General features: G+C 26.0%; 1 protein-coding gene across 1 annotated transcript in view; it reads left to right on the forward strand.

Moving 5' to 3' along the window:
• LOC111635619 (cadherin-87A-like) overlaps positions 1-17,972 on the forward strand; it is an 86,315-nt gene that overhangs the window by 50,774 nt on the left and 17,569 nt on the right. The window contains exons 20-29 of the mRNA XM_023380636.1: positions 2,173-2,299; positions 3,142-3,290; positions 3,369-3,501; positions 7,107-7,322; positions 7,974-8,131; positions 10,464-10,613; positions 10,810-10,932; positions 11,009-11,195; positions 12,929-13,149; positions 14,937-15,134. Coding sequence (XP_023236404.1) covers positions 2,173-2,299; positions 3,142-3,290; positions 3,369-3,501; positions 7,107-7,322; positions 7,974-8,131; positions 10,464-10,613; positions 10,810-10,932; positions 11,009-11,195; positions 12,929-13,149; positions 14,937-15,134 — 1,662 coding nt within the window. The remainder of the gene's footprint in view (positions 1-2,172; positions 2,300-3,141; positions 3,291-3,368; positions 3,502-7,106; positions 7,323-7,973; positions 8,132-10,463; positions 10,614-10,809; positions 10,933-11,008; positions 11,196-12,928; positions 13,150-14,936; positions 15,135-17,972) is intronic.

Raw genomic sequence — 17,972 nt, forward strand, 5'->3', positions numbered from 1 at the left:
TTTTTTTTTTTTAATTACCTTATTAAAAATGTCTTTTTCAATAGTATTGGGGTCGCGGGTCACTTGGCTTTTATAAAAAGGGGTCGCCACCCGAAAAAGGTTGGGAACCGTTGGTATAGATACTTTGTTCTTTGTAATATTTAATCTATGAAATAATATTATGCAGTTAAACATATTTATATTTAAATTCTTTTTTATTAAATCTGATGAAGACTATACAATAGTCCAAAAATGATTCACTTATATTAAACTTTTTGTACTAGATTACAAGATGTAATTTTTCATATTTGCATTTAGATACAGTAATTTGAAAGATTTAGAAAATAGTATTTAATGTTAAAATCTCATTAAATACTAAGTATAAAAGATGAAAGCAATTTAATAATTTCTTGTTTCTAAAAATGTAGAATGTATTAACTATGAAATTGTTAAAGAAAGTTATTTAATTCCATAGTTTTGCATTTAGAAATGAATTATTTTATATTATTTGTTGTATTTAGCCTATTAAATGAATATGTCAATCCCAAAAATATTTTTAAAATTAAAATAACAAGTGTCAAATCAGTAGTATTTTATGAACTTTATTAAAGATCTAGAAGAAAAAGTTATGAATTTAGAATTTTTAAAAATTATATAAAGCACATTTAATTCAAAACCTGTCAATCCAACAATTGACTTTTTAAATTTTTATAGCAAGAGAAAACAATAAGTTTAAAAAGTTATCTTATATAAAGAAAAATGTTAAATTTCCATAAGTTAACATTATTTTGTAATCTAAAACTATACATTTACCTGCTTTACTAAATAAGTTAACATATTAATCAATACTAAGTTTAGACAACAAATCAAAAACATTTCAATTCCTTTCTTTTTGTTTGCTTTTCAATATCTGTTTAGATCAGTGTTTCTCAACCTCTAATGAATCGTCGCCCCCTTAATTGTAGTATCGCCCCCTTTAATAAAACCGTTACGTAGTATCGCCCCCTTTACTTCAAAATTCCGAGCGGAGGGCCAAGGCTAACTCCAAATTTGTACTGCATTGAATAGACTATTGACTAGTATAATGTTATTTGTTTAATTATTGTATGATATAACGAATAAAATATCTAATTATTCTTAATATAATGTTTTACTATATTGCCCAGAAAATTGTTTTTTGCCCCCCAAAATATAAATTGTTACTAATCACCCCTTAACATGGAAAAACACCCACATGGGGGCGATATCACCCCGTTGAGAAACACTGGTTTAGATTGTGATTGAATTAACAAACTCAGCAATTCAAATGTTTAATAAATTAATAAAAAGTAATTTATAAATATTAGCTTTTCCTGAAATGCATGGAATGCTTTATACATATTGTTAAGGTGCTGAATAAAACATTTTAATTCAATTCTTTATTCAAAAGTTTAAAAACTTTAAAAAATCATATATAAAAGTATTGTTAGAGAAATAAATAAAATGTCTGAAATGAACTTCATGATAATATTGCTTTGCTTTTATAATTAGTATACAAAATTCCACTAAAATGTTAGAAATAAATATACAAAATTGATAAGTTGCGAAAATATGCAAAAACAAAGGAAATTTACCAAAAGTTTATCAAATAGAATTAAAAATTAAATGGCAGTTAAAAAGTATTATGTGTATCAGCAATATGTTTAACAAATTATGTTGTGTAACAATCAATATACTGTGGATTTTATAGTCTGCCATACAATCACAAAAGGATATGAGATGCTAACTTCTAATTAATTATACTCCTCATTTAGAAACCATTTTGAAACAGTTTGTAATGTCACAATATTTTATATTAATTATTTTACCTCAAACTTTTTATGTATATTTACACTTTCTCAAAAACTACTAAACCATCCTCTTTCCTTTCTTTCTTCTACTATCCTTGTACCTTACTTAATTGACTTATTGAGCTCTAATAAAGCAGAATTTCTGTCTGGAAAATGTTGCCTTAAAAAAAAGTTTGAACCTGTAAACCTCACCAACTACATATAAAAATGATGCTGTTCAATTATTGAACACAAAAACACACTACATCCTTTAGAAGCTTGTGATGTGTTTTTGTTTAGTTTTGAATCATTTAAATTGTATATGGTATTCAATAATTGAAAGGATTGTGATATAACTGTATGATATTTATTTTTTTGTTTTCAGATTATAGCAATAGATGGTGGAATTCCAGTAAGAACAGGCACTACTACTTTAAATGTTCACATTCTAAATAATAACGATAAAGCTCCTTATTTTACTCCAAGTACACAAAGAACCCAAGTTTCAGAAGGTTTGTATTTAATTATAACTTTAACATATTTTTAATAAATTTTTCAGTTATATGTACAGTACAGTAAAATCCTAGTTATTCAATGTAATATAGACCAATACTATCTCAGATAACTGAAAACTTGGATAAAACAGATATGCACAGCTATTTTGGATTTAAAATTATGAATAAAAAAGATTTATATGGTATCACTTTTAAGCCTCTTTTTGTATCTTAGTGAATTTAATCATACGTAAGAACAACATTTTTTATATCATTTATTATACAGCTATATACATACAAATATAGAATAATTTTAAGAATAAAAATGTGTTATTGTAGTTACATTTTAATATAAATGATTTGTCTCACATTGAAGTTAAATGATAAATGATAGCAGAAAGAAATCATTTTGTAATACATGTTATTGTTTTAAATTTTCTTTCATTTTTATAACCACTTAAAAGAGGTTTTTTGGATGAATAAACTAAAATGTTATGTCCTCGAATCCAATGCTCACCCAAGTTCAAGAAGATTCAAAGGACATAACATTTCAGTTTATTTGTCCAAAAAAAAAAAAAAACAATGTTAAGTGGTTATAAAAGTGACTGATTATATCTGGCAAATATTGCTAATTTTAGCTTCATATTAAATTTTCTTTATTATGGTTATTTGCATAATATCTTTATAATATTTATTTGTAAAGTAAATCTTTGTAAAATATATTTTTTATTATTTATTCAGTTTCAATAATCTTAACATATATTTCAATTCAAATATATTTTAATATATACAAATTTACATTTTATATTTCTCTTTCAAAGATTTATCTTAATTTTTCATATTTTATATTAATTTTCTAGGAGCTGAACCAGGATATGTGTTCTACAAATTAAAAGCTAAAGATCCTGATGTAAATACTCCAGAATCTTTAAAATTTCAAATAACAGAACCAATAACTGCAATTGATAAGGATGGAAGGCAAATTAATCAATCTATAAAAATCTATAAGGTAATGAAAAATATATTTATCAAAATAAGCATTCTTTTTTATTCTATTAAATAAATTATATTTATAAATTATTTTTAGTCATTTTTTGACCTAAATTCAAATACTGGAGACATTCGTGTTAACCGAAGATTAGACAGGAATATAGCAGCTATTATCACTTTAACAGTCACTGTTACTGATATCAGTGCAATTCCACAACAAACTGGAACTGGTAATAATTATTATTATTATTATTATTGTTTTTATTTAAATTAATATGCTTTATTTTATTGTTAAATAAATAGTGAATGTGCCAGTATCTAAATTAACAGTAGTGTTTAAAATTTTTAAATTTGTTAAATAAAATAGCCATTTAATGGTGCAGAATTTATAAGTTCTTACATTATTCCATAAATATAATTTCATTTGAATAGAAGCTTTTTATGTATATCTTGTGTTTGTCTTTATTAAATTTAATTAAATAACTATTATGCTGTGTGATTTGTATGGGTTTACATAAAAATAAATAAAACAATTGTAGACAGTTGCATCTTGCAACTTATTTTTCTACAATCACACCATACCCCCTGGCTATTAACAATAACAAGTATAAATAATTGGGTATACTAGATTATGGATATTTATTATAAATTTTGAGTATTAAATTCATTGATATTTATAAAAACAAATTTTTGTCAAATTTCTTATTCCAGTCATTTCTTTTGTTTAAATCCATTTATTCCTTAATATAAACATTTTATCTTTATTGATCCTACCTTGTAACTTTCAAAATTTTCATATATACTCTCTACAAAACATTACCATTCAGTCAGATTATTTCTATATTATTAGTGCATTCATATTTTTAATTTAATTTGAATTATTAATTTTTGGAGAAAAATAGTTCTGATTATGAAAGTTTATATATCATCTTATCATGGTTATATTAACTGTATATATTTTTTTGCTAATTGATTTTTATTGTTTTTACATGTTTGAATCTTATATAATTATCTTTCTCCAATAACAATATTGTTTAAAGATAATCATATGATATATTATATTTCATTCACAAAACGTCCTCTAACTGTAACACTGTGTTGAGTAATAACTATACACAAAAAACCTTTATATATCAGTGTTGTGTTCGTTACAATATCCACTAACGTTTTCGGCCTCCACTGAGGTCTTCTTCAGGTGCTGACTAAGCGGTGTCTCCCCTTGACTGTTAGAATGATGTTGCACGTATCACATTTCATCCCTCTGCTTGTCCCTGTTCGAATTCCTCGAATAGTTATCTCCACACCTGCATGATTGTCTCTTTGTCTTTAAAGTTGATATAGATGCCCCCAACATTGGCTTTACAGATCTCCCAGGCCTCCAGGTGACAGATGTGATCAATTCGAAACACCTGTCTGATTGATTTGGTGTTCGGGAAGTCTGCCTGAATTTCAGGGTCAGTAACGTACACCATCAAGATGGTGGTGTGCCTGTTATTTTTAATATCTGATTGATGCTCGCATAACCGTTTTTGAGTTGAGCGCATGGTAGAAGCAATATAAACTAAGTCTCTTCGGAATCTATTGTCCCTGACAGCAGCCAGCAGCCCATTAATTAAGAACGATAGGCGCACAGTCGTCTGGTTCAACCAACCGGACGACTGTGCGCCTATCGTTCTTAATTAATGGACTGCTGGCTGCTGTCAGGGACAATAGATTCCGAAGAGACTTAGTTTATATTGGTTCTACCATGCACTCAACACAAAAACAGTTACAATTGGATATTAAAAATAACAGTCATACCACTGCCTTGACGGCATATGTTACCGACCCTGAAATTCCGGCAGACTTCCCAAACACCAAATCAATCAGACAGGTGTTTCGAATTGATCATATCCGTCATCAGGAGGCCTGGGAGATCTATAAAGCCAACGTTGGGGGCACCTGTATCAACTTTAAAGACAAAGAGACAATCGTGCAGGTGTGGAGATACCTATTCGAGGAATTCGAACAGGGACAAGCAGAGGAGTGAAATGTGATATGCGCAATATTTACAACTTGGGCAACATCGTTCTAACAGTCAAGGGGAGACACCGCTTAGTCAGCACCCAAAGAAGACCTCAGTGGAGGCCGAAAACGTTAGTACAGGGGTGGCCAACACGAGGCCCGCAGGCCGCATGCGGCCCGCCTGGAGTCATGTTGCAGCCCATGGAGCTAGGTCAAATGAATGTAAATGTTAACTTTATTATACATATCACCAAAAGAATATTACATCATGAGTTATTCGTATCATGTATTTTTAAATTATAGCTAAGAGAAATTTGAAATATTGCTCATTTTTGGAAAAATTCATAGATTTTTAGCTATTTCAAATATCCCACTATTTGACACTCAAGGTTACTTAGTTTTTTGTCCGACGCTAGGTGTTGATATAATTTAATACGAGACTTCAACTTCAGCTATATATGTTCTGTGGTCTTCGGTGTTTTTGGGAAGCTCACAATGCTATCTGGCTCATACTCATAACTACTTTCAGTCCAGCTTGACAAAATTCCCTGTTATTCTGTAGTTTCATTTTATTATCGCCAATGCATCTGGAGTGATTTTGCAATCAACATTAAAATACATATGTAACATATTTATAATTACAGTTCAAACTACTTTAACCAAGTAGCCTGTCTACCATATTGATTCTATAAGTAAGTAAACCCTGAAACGTTGGAGAAATTTCATCAAGTTGGTTTGGAAGAGTTCTATGAAATGTATTTGGACAAGGATGAATATCCTGCGTTTTACAAACATGCTCTGTCGATGGTTTCACTATGTGGAAACACTTATGCGTGTGAACAGCTTTTTAGTCGCATGAAGTACATCAAATCACAAGTGAGATCAAATTACTGATGTTCATTTGGAAAACTGTTTGCGTGTAGCGACAACATCAGTGGAGATCAATTTTGATGCACTTAGTTCTGTAAAACAAAGTCAGATGTCTCACTTTTAAATATTTTTAAATTGTCTAATAAATATGTTTGATTCTCGGTTATGTTTTATTTTCTTCAAAAAAATAAATATGCCTATTTTTTGTGTTTTTTTACATTAAACCAGGCAAGTGTTTGACCACAATCTCACCTACTGGGAAGTGATGATGTGGTTGAAGCTGTAGCACGCTTGCTTGTTTACTTTAATTAAAAAATATAAAAAAATTAGGTGCGTGGCCCGGCAGGAAATATTATTTCTGAAATTTGGCTTGCCTTCTGAAAAGGTTGGCTACCCCTGCATTAGTAGATATTGTAATGAACACAACACTGATATATAAAGATTTTTTGTGGATAGTTATTGTATTTCATTGACTACATATCTTTTGTAACTTGAATCTATTCTCTTGAGTACTTTATTTAATAAATAACTAATTAAATAATTTCATTTAAATTTTTTTCGCTGCATCCTTTGTTAATGATGATATAAATATTTTTATTATTCATGTTTTATATGCATGTAAATGTTAGAGTTATTCTCATCAATTATATTGAAAATTATTTTTTTATATTCTGTAAGAATGCTGCTCTATTTACAATTATATTTATTCCTGAAGAAATTATTTTTTATTAAAAGTTTTTGAACTATTTATTATATATTTGTTTTTATACCTGATATCTTGACTGTAATATCAGAAGTGGTTTTTTCAATTTGATACTTAAGATAATATTGCATTATTTTAGTTTAATGAATACATAATGACACTTAATATTTCTATTACAAATGGTTGTGATTGTAGATATAATATATGTTTTTATATTAATTTAAACATTTTTATCAGTATAATTTAATATATTTCCAGGAACACTTGTTGTGACAATAATTGATGTTAATGATTTTCCACCAATGTTTGCAAAACCTTGGTCACCAGATCATCCAGAAATAACAATAAATGTCATGGAAGAACAACCTGTGGGAAGTATTGTAACAACCATGGTTGCTACTGATCCTGATTCTAATATTGCTGGATATGAATTGGTTTCAGAAAATAAATATTTTAATATTGATAAAACTTCTGGTAAGGTTTTTAAGATCAAATGTATAATAAATTTACTATATTAAAATAGCTAGCAATAAAATCTATTTAAACATAGATAATTAAATTGAAACTGAGATTGTACTTAATAAAATGACATACAGACATGATACCAAAAGACAAGGTATCAAATTTACAAAATAAAAATTTTTAAAAACAAATTATTTTCAGATATTGATAACATGTTTTCTCTCTCTAATTGGTATATCTAGCTTTGAGCATTTGACTTATTAAATTGAATCTTCAACATGTATTGAGACAGTGTTTTTGTATTGGTATGATATTTCATTTTCAATTATTTGAGCTGCTATGAACATAAACAGGAATAATAAATTTAACATAGCAGACACAAACACGATTATTTTATTATTAATAGTTCATAATTCACAGGTATATATTATGTTAGCATTGACAGAAACACAGACTAGACAATTCAAGATCTTTTGATTTATGGTTTAGTGATTCATATGGCTATTTGTAACTCTTTTTAATTTATTTACTTTCTTGCATCCTAGAAATAATTGTAAATTATAGAATCAAATTTAAATTTTATGAAAATTATATATATACTATATTAATTTTTTAGATAACTGTTAGGAAATATTAAAATTTCTTTTTTTATATTTGAATTAGGTATACTCTCTGTGAAAAGTAGAATTGATTATGAAGATATCACACAAGTTAAATTTACAGTAATAACCTATGATACAGGAGTACCACAACTTTCTGCAATTGCACTAATTACAGCAAATATTATTAATATCAATGATAATGATCCTGTTTTTTCAGAGGTATAAAATTTCTTTTTAATTAATCCTGTTTATTAGATTATGTAATTATGTAACTATTCTTAATAATGTATATAATAATTTGTTTTCCTTTTACTTTAATCAGAAAAATTTATTGAAAATTATAAGTACAGCAGATTCTCATTAGAGTCAACTGCTATCAGACTACTTGTAAGTGTTAATGCTGCCTGATAGTTGACCTTAATGAGTATTATGTAATTTTTTCATAGACAAAGTTATACTGCATAGATACAATAATATGAAACTATACATCTCTTTATAAGACTTTATAATTTACAGAAATCCTTATTACAACTGTACAATATAAAAACACCGTGCATTAACCAGACAAAACTTTTTAATTTTCCTGAAAAATTCCCAACATTTGAATACAACCAAATTTGGTTATATTTTATTGAAATCATGAAAGCAGTAATAATACTTCTGGCAGTTAAGTAGAAGAAATATTAACATTAATCAATTAACCAATATTTTTTAGTACACTATATACTTGATTGTCAAAAACTTAAAAATTGCCTTAAAATTTAAAAAAATATATATCCAATTAAAAAAAAAACACTTTTTTTAAAATCAGAGCACAGACAAACAGACATCATCTTGCTTTTCCATCCATACAGCCTTGGGTCCATATTGTATGCTGCTTAAACTTTTGTACATTGAGAGAAGCACTGGTAATATCTACAGTATATTTCATGCTGACCAATCTGATGTTTCAACAGACTTTGTCTTCAGTTTTAATCTGTTAATGTGATATTACCATCTGGGTGAATTTTACAAAATAAAAATTTTTAAAAACAAATTATTTTCAGATATTGATAACATGTTTTCTCTCTCTAATTGGTATATCTAGCTTTGAGCATTTGACTTATTAAATTGAATCTTCAACATGTATTGAGACAGTGTTTTTGTATTGGTATGATATTTCATTTTCAATTATTTGAGCTGCTATGAACATAAACAGGAATAATAAATTTAACATAGCAGACACAAACACGATTATTTTATTATTAATAGTTCATAATTCACAGGTATATATTATGTTAGCATTGACAGAAACACAGACTAGACAATTCAAGATCTTTTGATTTATGGTTTAGTGATTCATATGNAAACCTCTGTAAAACGAACTCTAATGAATTTTTCTGAGCTTTTATGGAGAATTTTTAAAGATTTTTTTAAAAAATAAAATGGAATTTATATTGCTGTTCACAATAAAATTTTGGAAATGGAATTTTGTAATCTAAATAAGGTTAAAAAATTGATGAAAAATTAATAATCATCATAATCTTTATTAGCAAAAAAGGAATGATTCCCTGTTGCAGGGGGTAATACATATACTGGTATTAAACAAGAAATACATAAAGGGTGTTGGAACAATTTTTTTTGTAAATTATTTGTACATTTATTTTTACAGTAAAAACTGTATAGTCCTACTCTAAAGATATACAAAAAAAATACAGTTTTATTTGAAATATTCTTACAGGATATTTTATTTTGAGTTATTTTAAAGTTAATATTAAAACAAATAAAAATGTAACTATATAACTCATATTCTTGCTTCCCTTTTAATAGTTTATATTGTGTATTTTTAAAATATATACACAAAAAATTTAATTATAAAATTTGTCTTTATAAGAAGTTTTACAGATATTATTCTTTCAATCACTATATCAGTGTATTTCTATTAATAGGACTTATCATACTGGTGTATAAGATTACAGCCTCACAGTTACACAGATTAAAATTGTTTTATTTTACAATTGTAAAATAAAACAATTTTAATCTGTGTAATTACCAGGTAATTGTAAAATAAAACAATTTTAATCTGTGTAACTGTGAGGCTGTAATCTTATACACCAGTATGATAAGTCCTATTAATAGAAATACACTGATATAGTGATTGAAAGAATAATTTTGATTAAATTAAGGACATAGATGTATATTAATTAGTTTTACAGATAATTTTTAAACAGTGATACTTAAATTATAATAATGCAGTTATTAAAAAGAACTCTGATTTAAATTTGTTGATTTAATTTTCTTCAATATATTGATTTAAATTTTAAGCTAAATCAATATATTTAAAATTTTTTATATTATAGAAATCATTGAAACAATAATTTTAATATAAACAATTTTAGAGTTTCTATTATTATTTAATTTTAAAATACATATTAAGTATAAAAATTATTGTCTCAATTTTTGAATAGTATTTCATTTTTTGTATAAGTTTCAAGTTTATATATTAGAATAACTTTAATGAGATTTAAATGAAAAGTTTTGTGAATTTTAAAACATTTTACAATTAACCTAGAAATCATATCATGCAACACTTATGGAAAATTCTTCACCTGGAACTCTTGTTATAAATGTCAAAGCTACAGATTTAGATGTTGGAGATTTTGGAAAAATTAAATATTCATTATTAGGAGAACGAAGCAACAATTTTATAATTGACCAAGAGGTAAATAAATTAAATAAAATAGGAAATATTAGTATTATTGAATATGCACTTTCTGTTGGTCTTCCATAATATAATAATTTAACATAAAATTTATTTATTTATACATATATATTAAATTAAACCACTTTAAATAATAACTTAGAAAAAAATTTTAGATGTTTAGTTATGAATAAAGTGTAAAATTTTTCCTATTTAGGGAATGATCTCTGTTGCACAGGGTGCCATATTAGATCGAGAATCATCACCAAGTTTTACTATTCAAATTCAAGCAACTGATAAAGGTTCAGATATTAGCACTAGAAGAACTACAAGTGTGCCTGTAAGATTGTTTATAAAGAATGTTGACCATGTTTTTAAAATTAATGAAATACAGTAAAAATTTATATATTTTTTAGCTTTACATTACTTTAGAAGATGTCAATGATGATGTCCCAAAATTTAGTAATCATGAATATGAAGCTTCAATTGTATCAAATATTCCTTTAGATCCTCCAAGTCCTGTCATACAGATATCTGCAATTGACAATGATGAAGGATATAATGCAATTATATATTATGATATAATAGATGGAGATGATGATGGTACAATTTTTAATCTTGTATTAATGTATAAATAATAAATTTAAAAACTTATAATTATTCATTTAAATTAATATTAAATTAATTTAAAAGTTCAAATTAATTAATCTAAAAATCGACTTTTAGAAAGATTTTAAAAATAATTTCTTTTATTTACAATTTAAGATTAATGAAGAAACTATACACTAGAACAGATAAGGAATCCACTTCTTTTATCTTCTTTTATTCAGGATTTAAATGTTTTTCAGACATAAATTCCATCATCAGAATTCACAAACAACAAAAGTTTTTTATTGTTTGATTCTGTGTTTGATTTACATATGTTTTAAAATTTTACAAAATAGTACATTGATATATACTAACTTGTACAATTAAAACATCTAAACTGTTTTAATTGATATTACTTGAAATTTTTTGAAAGAAGAAAACTAATTTTAATAAAATTCTGCAACACTGTTTTTGCTCATAATAAAACATAAATGAAAATTGCAGATTTTTACATATATCATTTCAACTGTAAAAATTATTTCTTTGCAAATGTTTTGCATTGATTCTTTTTCAAACATCTTTGTTATGTAGAAAGCTTTAATGAATATAATTATATTTATACATTTTGTTGCAATTATTTTATATTAAGCTGTAGTTATATTATTTTTAAATTATAAACTGTTAGCTCTTTCATTTCCTTTTTCTTCATCTAACTGCTTTTCAATATTGAACTTGCAGTTTGAAAACATAAATTCAGAAATTCAATATGAGGTCAGACTTTATCTACACAATCATAATTGAAATGGTGTTTATCTAGTTCGTTGTAGAATTCATTGCTAGCAAAATATATAGAATTTTTGACATCTCCAAATCTATATCAAGTTATCATTAGAGCTATTATATATATATATATACTAGGGTGTCCAGAAAACAAAGTATGTTTTCACATAGCACTCTGTGCAGGTAAATTACAACCATTGACTCAAAATCAATTTGTTCTCTGATGTGTGTAGAGTGATAATGGCAGGCTTATTGTTACTGTTTTGTCAAGGGTTAAAATGTGTACAAAAATCGAAAATCCTGAAAAGTGCAAAGTATTATTCATTTTGTAAATGAACAAATAACTCTTGCATTTGGCAGGATTTTCAATTTTTGCACACATTTGTACACAATTGTTATTAGTTTTCTAAACATGAAAAAAAATTGTCCTATAGAAATTCATAAACAAATGAAAGTGTATGGTGATCACATTATGAACAAAGCAAGTGTGAGAAAATGGTGTTTAATGTTTAATTGAGGAAGATAACACACAAACAAACTCTACTGCAGCCACTCAAGCTGTGCTTCAGAAATTTGGCTGGGATGTTTTTGAACATCCACCATTCAGTCGCAATCTGGCCCTGGCCTCAGTGACTGTCGCCTCTTTCCCAAGCTGAAAGCTGTCATTAACTGACTGAAGGAACAGACAGCAGAAGTCTATTACAAAGGAGTTTGAAAACTAGTGTCATGCTATGACAAGTGCTTTAATTGTAATAGTGAAAATATGTAGAAAAGTAATTGGTCTTGTACTAATTACTTAATAAAACTTTTTCCCTATCATTACTGTGTTTTTTCTATTTTATATCCAAATGTTCTTTATTTTCTGGATGTCCCTCATAATTTATGTTCCTGTTTTGTATAAAGTATGAATTTTTTTATTATTTGTCAGAATTTATATTATTTATCTATTACATATATTTCTTTTAAAGGAATATTTGGTATTGATCCAGAAACTGGAATTATTTATCCAACTAAATCATTACGTGATAACAGAGTGCAATATAAATTGAAAGTTGAAGCTCGTGACATGAATGGTACAGGACCAAATGCTGATGAAGCTGTTGTTTATATAAAAATTGTAGAAGTGAATCAAGATAAACCTAAATTTATAGTACCAGCACTCCTAAATGCTACAGTGGAAATACCTGAGGTAAAAGAATATACTACTACATAAGCATTAATTATATGTTTAATACATTAAATATTAAAAATTATTCATATCTGATTAGTTAATATTGGTTCATATTATGTCTTAAACTAGATTTATTTCTCTGCCATTGAGTCCATTTATTACAATTCTGTCAAAAATAGAGAACAAATTTGTCAATAAGGAATTAATATAAAAAATAATCATCTTCAAAATTAGATTTTTAAAAATTTAAGTTTAATTGATATAAATTTCTTTGAGGAAAATTTTGAAAAACAAAAATAAAAATAATATTTGCTTTGAATTGGAACACATTTTTTTAAAATTATAATAAAAAATTACAGGGAGTATAATTTTATAAACCCTGCTCCAAAAAAGAACATTTGCATTTTTTAAACTGTTATTTACTCTTAAAATTGCATTGTTTGCTTTATTAAGTTGATTGCAGTGGCTAGTATCAAAAAACAGTAATTAAATCTGAAATAAAAGAATGAAATATTTGAACATAATTGTTATGTTTATGAATTATTACATTATGATATTATTAACAAAGTGATTGCCAAATGGAAGTTAAATCATTGTTAGTAGAAATCTTATTGGATGCCATATATGAGATATTTCATAAAATGCAATTTTGCAATTAGCACCAGACTTGAGCATATTCATAGCAAATAGATTTAAACAATAGTTGGGTAGCTTATTTTTTATTAATTTAGATACCACGACACTAGAGAAAACAGAATATTTTTATTTACAGAAAATAACAGAAAGTAATTGAAACAGCATTTTTTAAAACTCATGAAAATTATGCACTTATTGGTGATATTTTATGGAAACATTCTTCCAAATAAAATGCTAGTTTCTCGTAGTACAGTACTATTCATAATGCATACATATATTGTATCAGTAAAAGAATGACAATGCAAAGTTGTAATGACAGGTTGTGTTCAGAATAGAGCCATCATATTTATCTTAATTGTCTGCTGTCTTATTCACATGGAATATAAGAGAAAATGAAGATCTTAGATATATAAAAGAATGGAGGATTCATGGGAAAATGCCAATTTAAAATACTGTAATATTAAATAACTTTAAAGCTTAAATATAATAATTGAATAAATTTTCATTTATATTTTCTAAACAATAATTGTATGAATGAAACAGAATTTTAGATACTATTGGATGGCCTGATGATTACAGTTTACTAGGTCATCTCTGGTTGAATAGGTATAATTATTATTTTTCCTTTTGATACTTAATGCAGTTTGGATGATTCTGTCTCAAATATTCCATTTGTTTCACTTATTTTATAATTACATTTATAATTACTTTGTAACAAGAATTTAAATAAAATGAGGAAAACTGAAATTTTTGAAGCAATAGTTTCTAAACTGCATATGGATTAAGTGACATGTTTTTAACAGTATTTTGTAGGTATAGAATATATCACAATGTAGTCATGCAATGTTTAATTTTCTGCAGGTTGTATGCTGGAAATTAGAATATATTTTTTTGTTTTGCTTAATAAAAGACATTTAATGCTATTAATATCAGTATAGTTTTCAAACTTTGAATTTTAAAATTATATTATATTTATTTATATTAATATTACATTATATTATATATTTCTTAAAATTGATATTTACTAAAATCATCACTAAATACCTTTGGCTTCTGAGACACATGTGTCTCAACAACCAAAAATGTTTAATGATGATCTTAGTAATTATTCTTTTTACTGAGTGTATATTCAGTTAATGATATTTACAATATATTTAAATATTTTTCAGAATCAAAGTATTCCAAACTTTTTAATAATGATTGTAAAAGCTATTGATAACGATAAAGGAGAAAATGGAAGAATATTATATCATTTAAAAGTTAATGACAAGAATATGGAGGAAACTTCAGAATTTCATTTAAATCCTATTACTGGTGAATTAAGAACAAAAAAGATTTTAGATAGAGAAGAAAAAGACAGATATGAGGTTAGAAGTATGAATTTCTATTAATATTTTTTCAATAAATATTATTATTTAAACATGTTTAACAACTTGTTCAAATAAAGAAATTTAAATACACGGATTTTTATTTATTAGATGCAGCAAAATATTTAGAAATTTAAACTAAAATTGAAATTCTTAAAAAATAAATTTTAAAAATTTATTAAATATTAAAATTGATTGAGTTTTCTCTCTATGCTAATAATGATGTCATTTATTTGAACATAAGATAAAATATAATTTCTCAGTATTAATTTTATAAAATATTTGAAGAAATCAATTTTTCCTTTTTTTTTTTTTTTTCCTTTCTTTTTGAAAAAGCTATATTCAAATTTTATTCAAAAATAACAAATGAAAAGATTTTTGTTTATATATAATACCAGTAACTCTCATATAACACTATATATAAAGTTACTAAATACATTCCTATAGAATTTCACACAGTGGTGCCTCATACATCAAATTTAATTCATTCAAGGGTCATCTGAACTCTAAATCATTTGAAGTCAAAATCAGTTTTTCCCATTAGAAATAATGGAAAGCAAATTAATAATATCCATTTCAATAAACTTAAAACAGCAAATGATTATAATTTAATGTAAAAATAACACATTTAAATGCCTTGATAATAAATTAAAACACAAAAGCAATAAATAAAATACACAAATACTGTATAACACAAATCACAAAATGAAAATTGCATTTCTTGGTCACACACCATGATTCATCTTCCTAGATGTGTGATTAATTGTAATTGTAATAGTAATTAATTGTAGTGTAAAATTTAAAATATAGATAATGTAAGATTTTATTTGTTTAGAATCTTACTTTAAACTCTTTACAACTTGATTTTATTCAAACAAGACATGAAATAATGTCATCAGATAAAAAGCATATCAAGCATATTATGCTTTATGAGTTTCAAAAAGGATATAACATCATACAGTCAAAAAAAAAAAAAAAATTGTAATGTGTATGAGGAAGATGCTAAACTTCAAACAAGTCAAATATGGTTTAAAAAATTCCATTTGGAAAATTTTGAATTAAAGGATACAAAACATGTTGACAAAGAAAAATTGCAGGAAGAAATTGTTAAAAATTGACGAATAACATGCAATACAGTATATATAACCAAACACACCAAAAATAAAGTGAAAAAACCACTGAAAACATACAGGCATAACACAAGAATGAGAGCAAGAGTCAACTTGAAAACATAACAGATTGCTTTTATGCTTTGAGCACATTTTTTTCACTGCATATGCATTTCAAACTTTGAAGCATAATTTGAATCCCAATGCAAATTTTTGTCAAATTTTGTATTCGAACTCTGAAGCATTTGAAGTTAGAGTCGTTTGAAGTACGAGGTACCACTGTAGTGCAAAACTGTGTTATTTGAGACTAAGAACTAGCACAAAAATGGGAAGTTACATTCCAAAGCTAACAAAAATATATCATTTTATTTTTGTAACTATTGGAAAATTAATATTTACTAAAAATTAGAAATAACTAAATGAATGTCTTATATACTATATTACATATATCAGGTAACATGTATTCATTTGATTTTTTTTTTATTATTGCTAAGCACACTTAAATAAGAATGCTTTCTCTATTGTAGAATATCTTTCTGAACTTTCATCTGCAGCATTTAAGTTTAAAATAACAATAAAAATAACATACACTGTCTTGTGTTAAAATCAATGCTTTATTTAAACTTTGCAAGTACTTTCAATAATTTATGACTATCTCTTCAGGCTGATTCATTTTATATTCAAATCAAACAAAATTTTTTATATTTAAATGAGATTGGAACATAACAGGCAAGTTTGCTTTTAATTGATAGATCTTTGTAAATTTCATGATATGGAGTTAATTTTTTTTCCAATGAAAGGATTTATGTTCAAAAATAAAACTATAAATGCTTGGTCAAATTTATGACTATACATATGCTTTTTAATGCAAAATTTGGAACTTCAGAATTTTCATTTGCATTATCATCCTCTGAATTGATTTGGTATTGTTATTTTAACTGATTCCACTTCACCAGCTTCTTTTTCTGTTAATAATTATTGAACATCTGTCATATTTTCTAAATGAACTAATTCTGTTCATACATTTTCTGATACATTTGATGCTAACTGCTTTTTTTCAGTGATAGAACTATGAAGAAATTGTTCCAATACAGTTCTTAAATGACAAAGTTATTTATAAATGTTTTTGGGTAGTTATTAATAATCAAATAAAACTAAAATAATCTTACAAAGTCTTAAAAGTCATAATGTCAAACCTTGCAGTTCATAATTTTAAAAAATTTTCAATAAATTTTTTTAGCAAGTCAACAGCAGGAATTCACAAAAAAGCAAAGAAAATATTGAAAATTACATTCAACATATTATGCTTGGTAGATCCTGTTACAGTGGTACCTCAGAATATGAAATTAATCCGTTCTGAAACTGAGATCGTATCATGAAAATGTCGTAAGGTGAATCATTTTTTCCCATACGATTACATGTAAAACCAAATAATTCGTTCCAACATGAAAAACACACTCAAATTAAAGCTAAGTAGTATATTAAAAAAATAATAATAACTATAGTAAGGAAAACACTGAAAAATGCATTTTGTAGTTGTAAATGTATAAATAACCATAATAGAATAATAATTGATTAAAAAAATGTAGTTTTACTTGCACCTTACTTTTGAGGATAGACGACAGTGGAGGTGTAAACTGGTGGAGGGAGAGGGAGAAGGGAAATGATACTAAAACTTAACTTACATAACATAATGTAACAATAACTTAAAAATAACTTAGAAAAGATA

Source organism: Centruroides sculpturatus, unplaced genomic scaffold (assembly GCF_000671375.1).
Source record: "Centruroides sculpturatus isolate CEXI.00-Female unplaced genomic scaffold, Cexi_2.0 scaffold37, whole genome shotgun sequence".
Taxonomy (NCBI): domain Eukaryota; kingdom Metazoa; phylum Arthropoda; class Arachnida; order Scorpiones; family Buthidae; genus Centruroides; species Centruroides sculpturatus.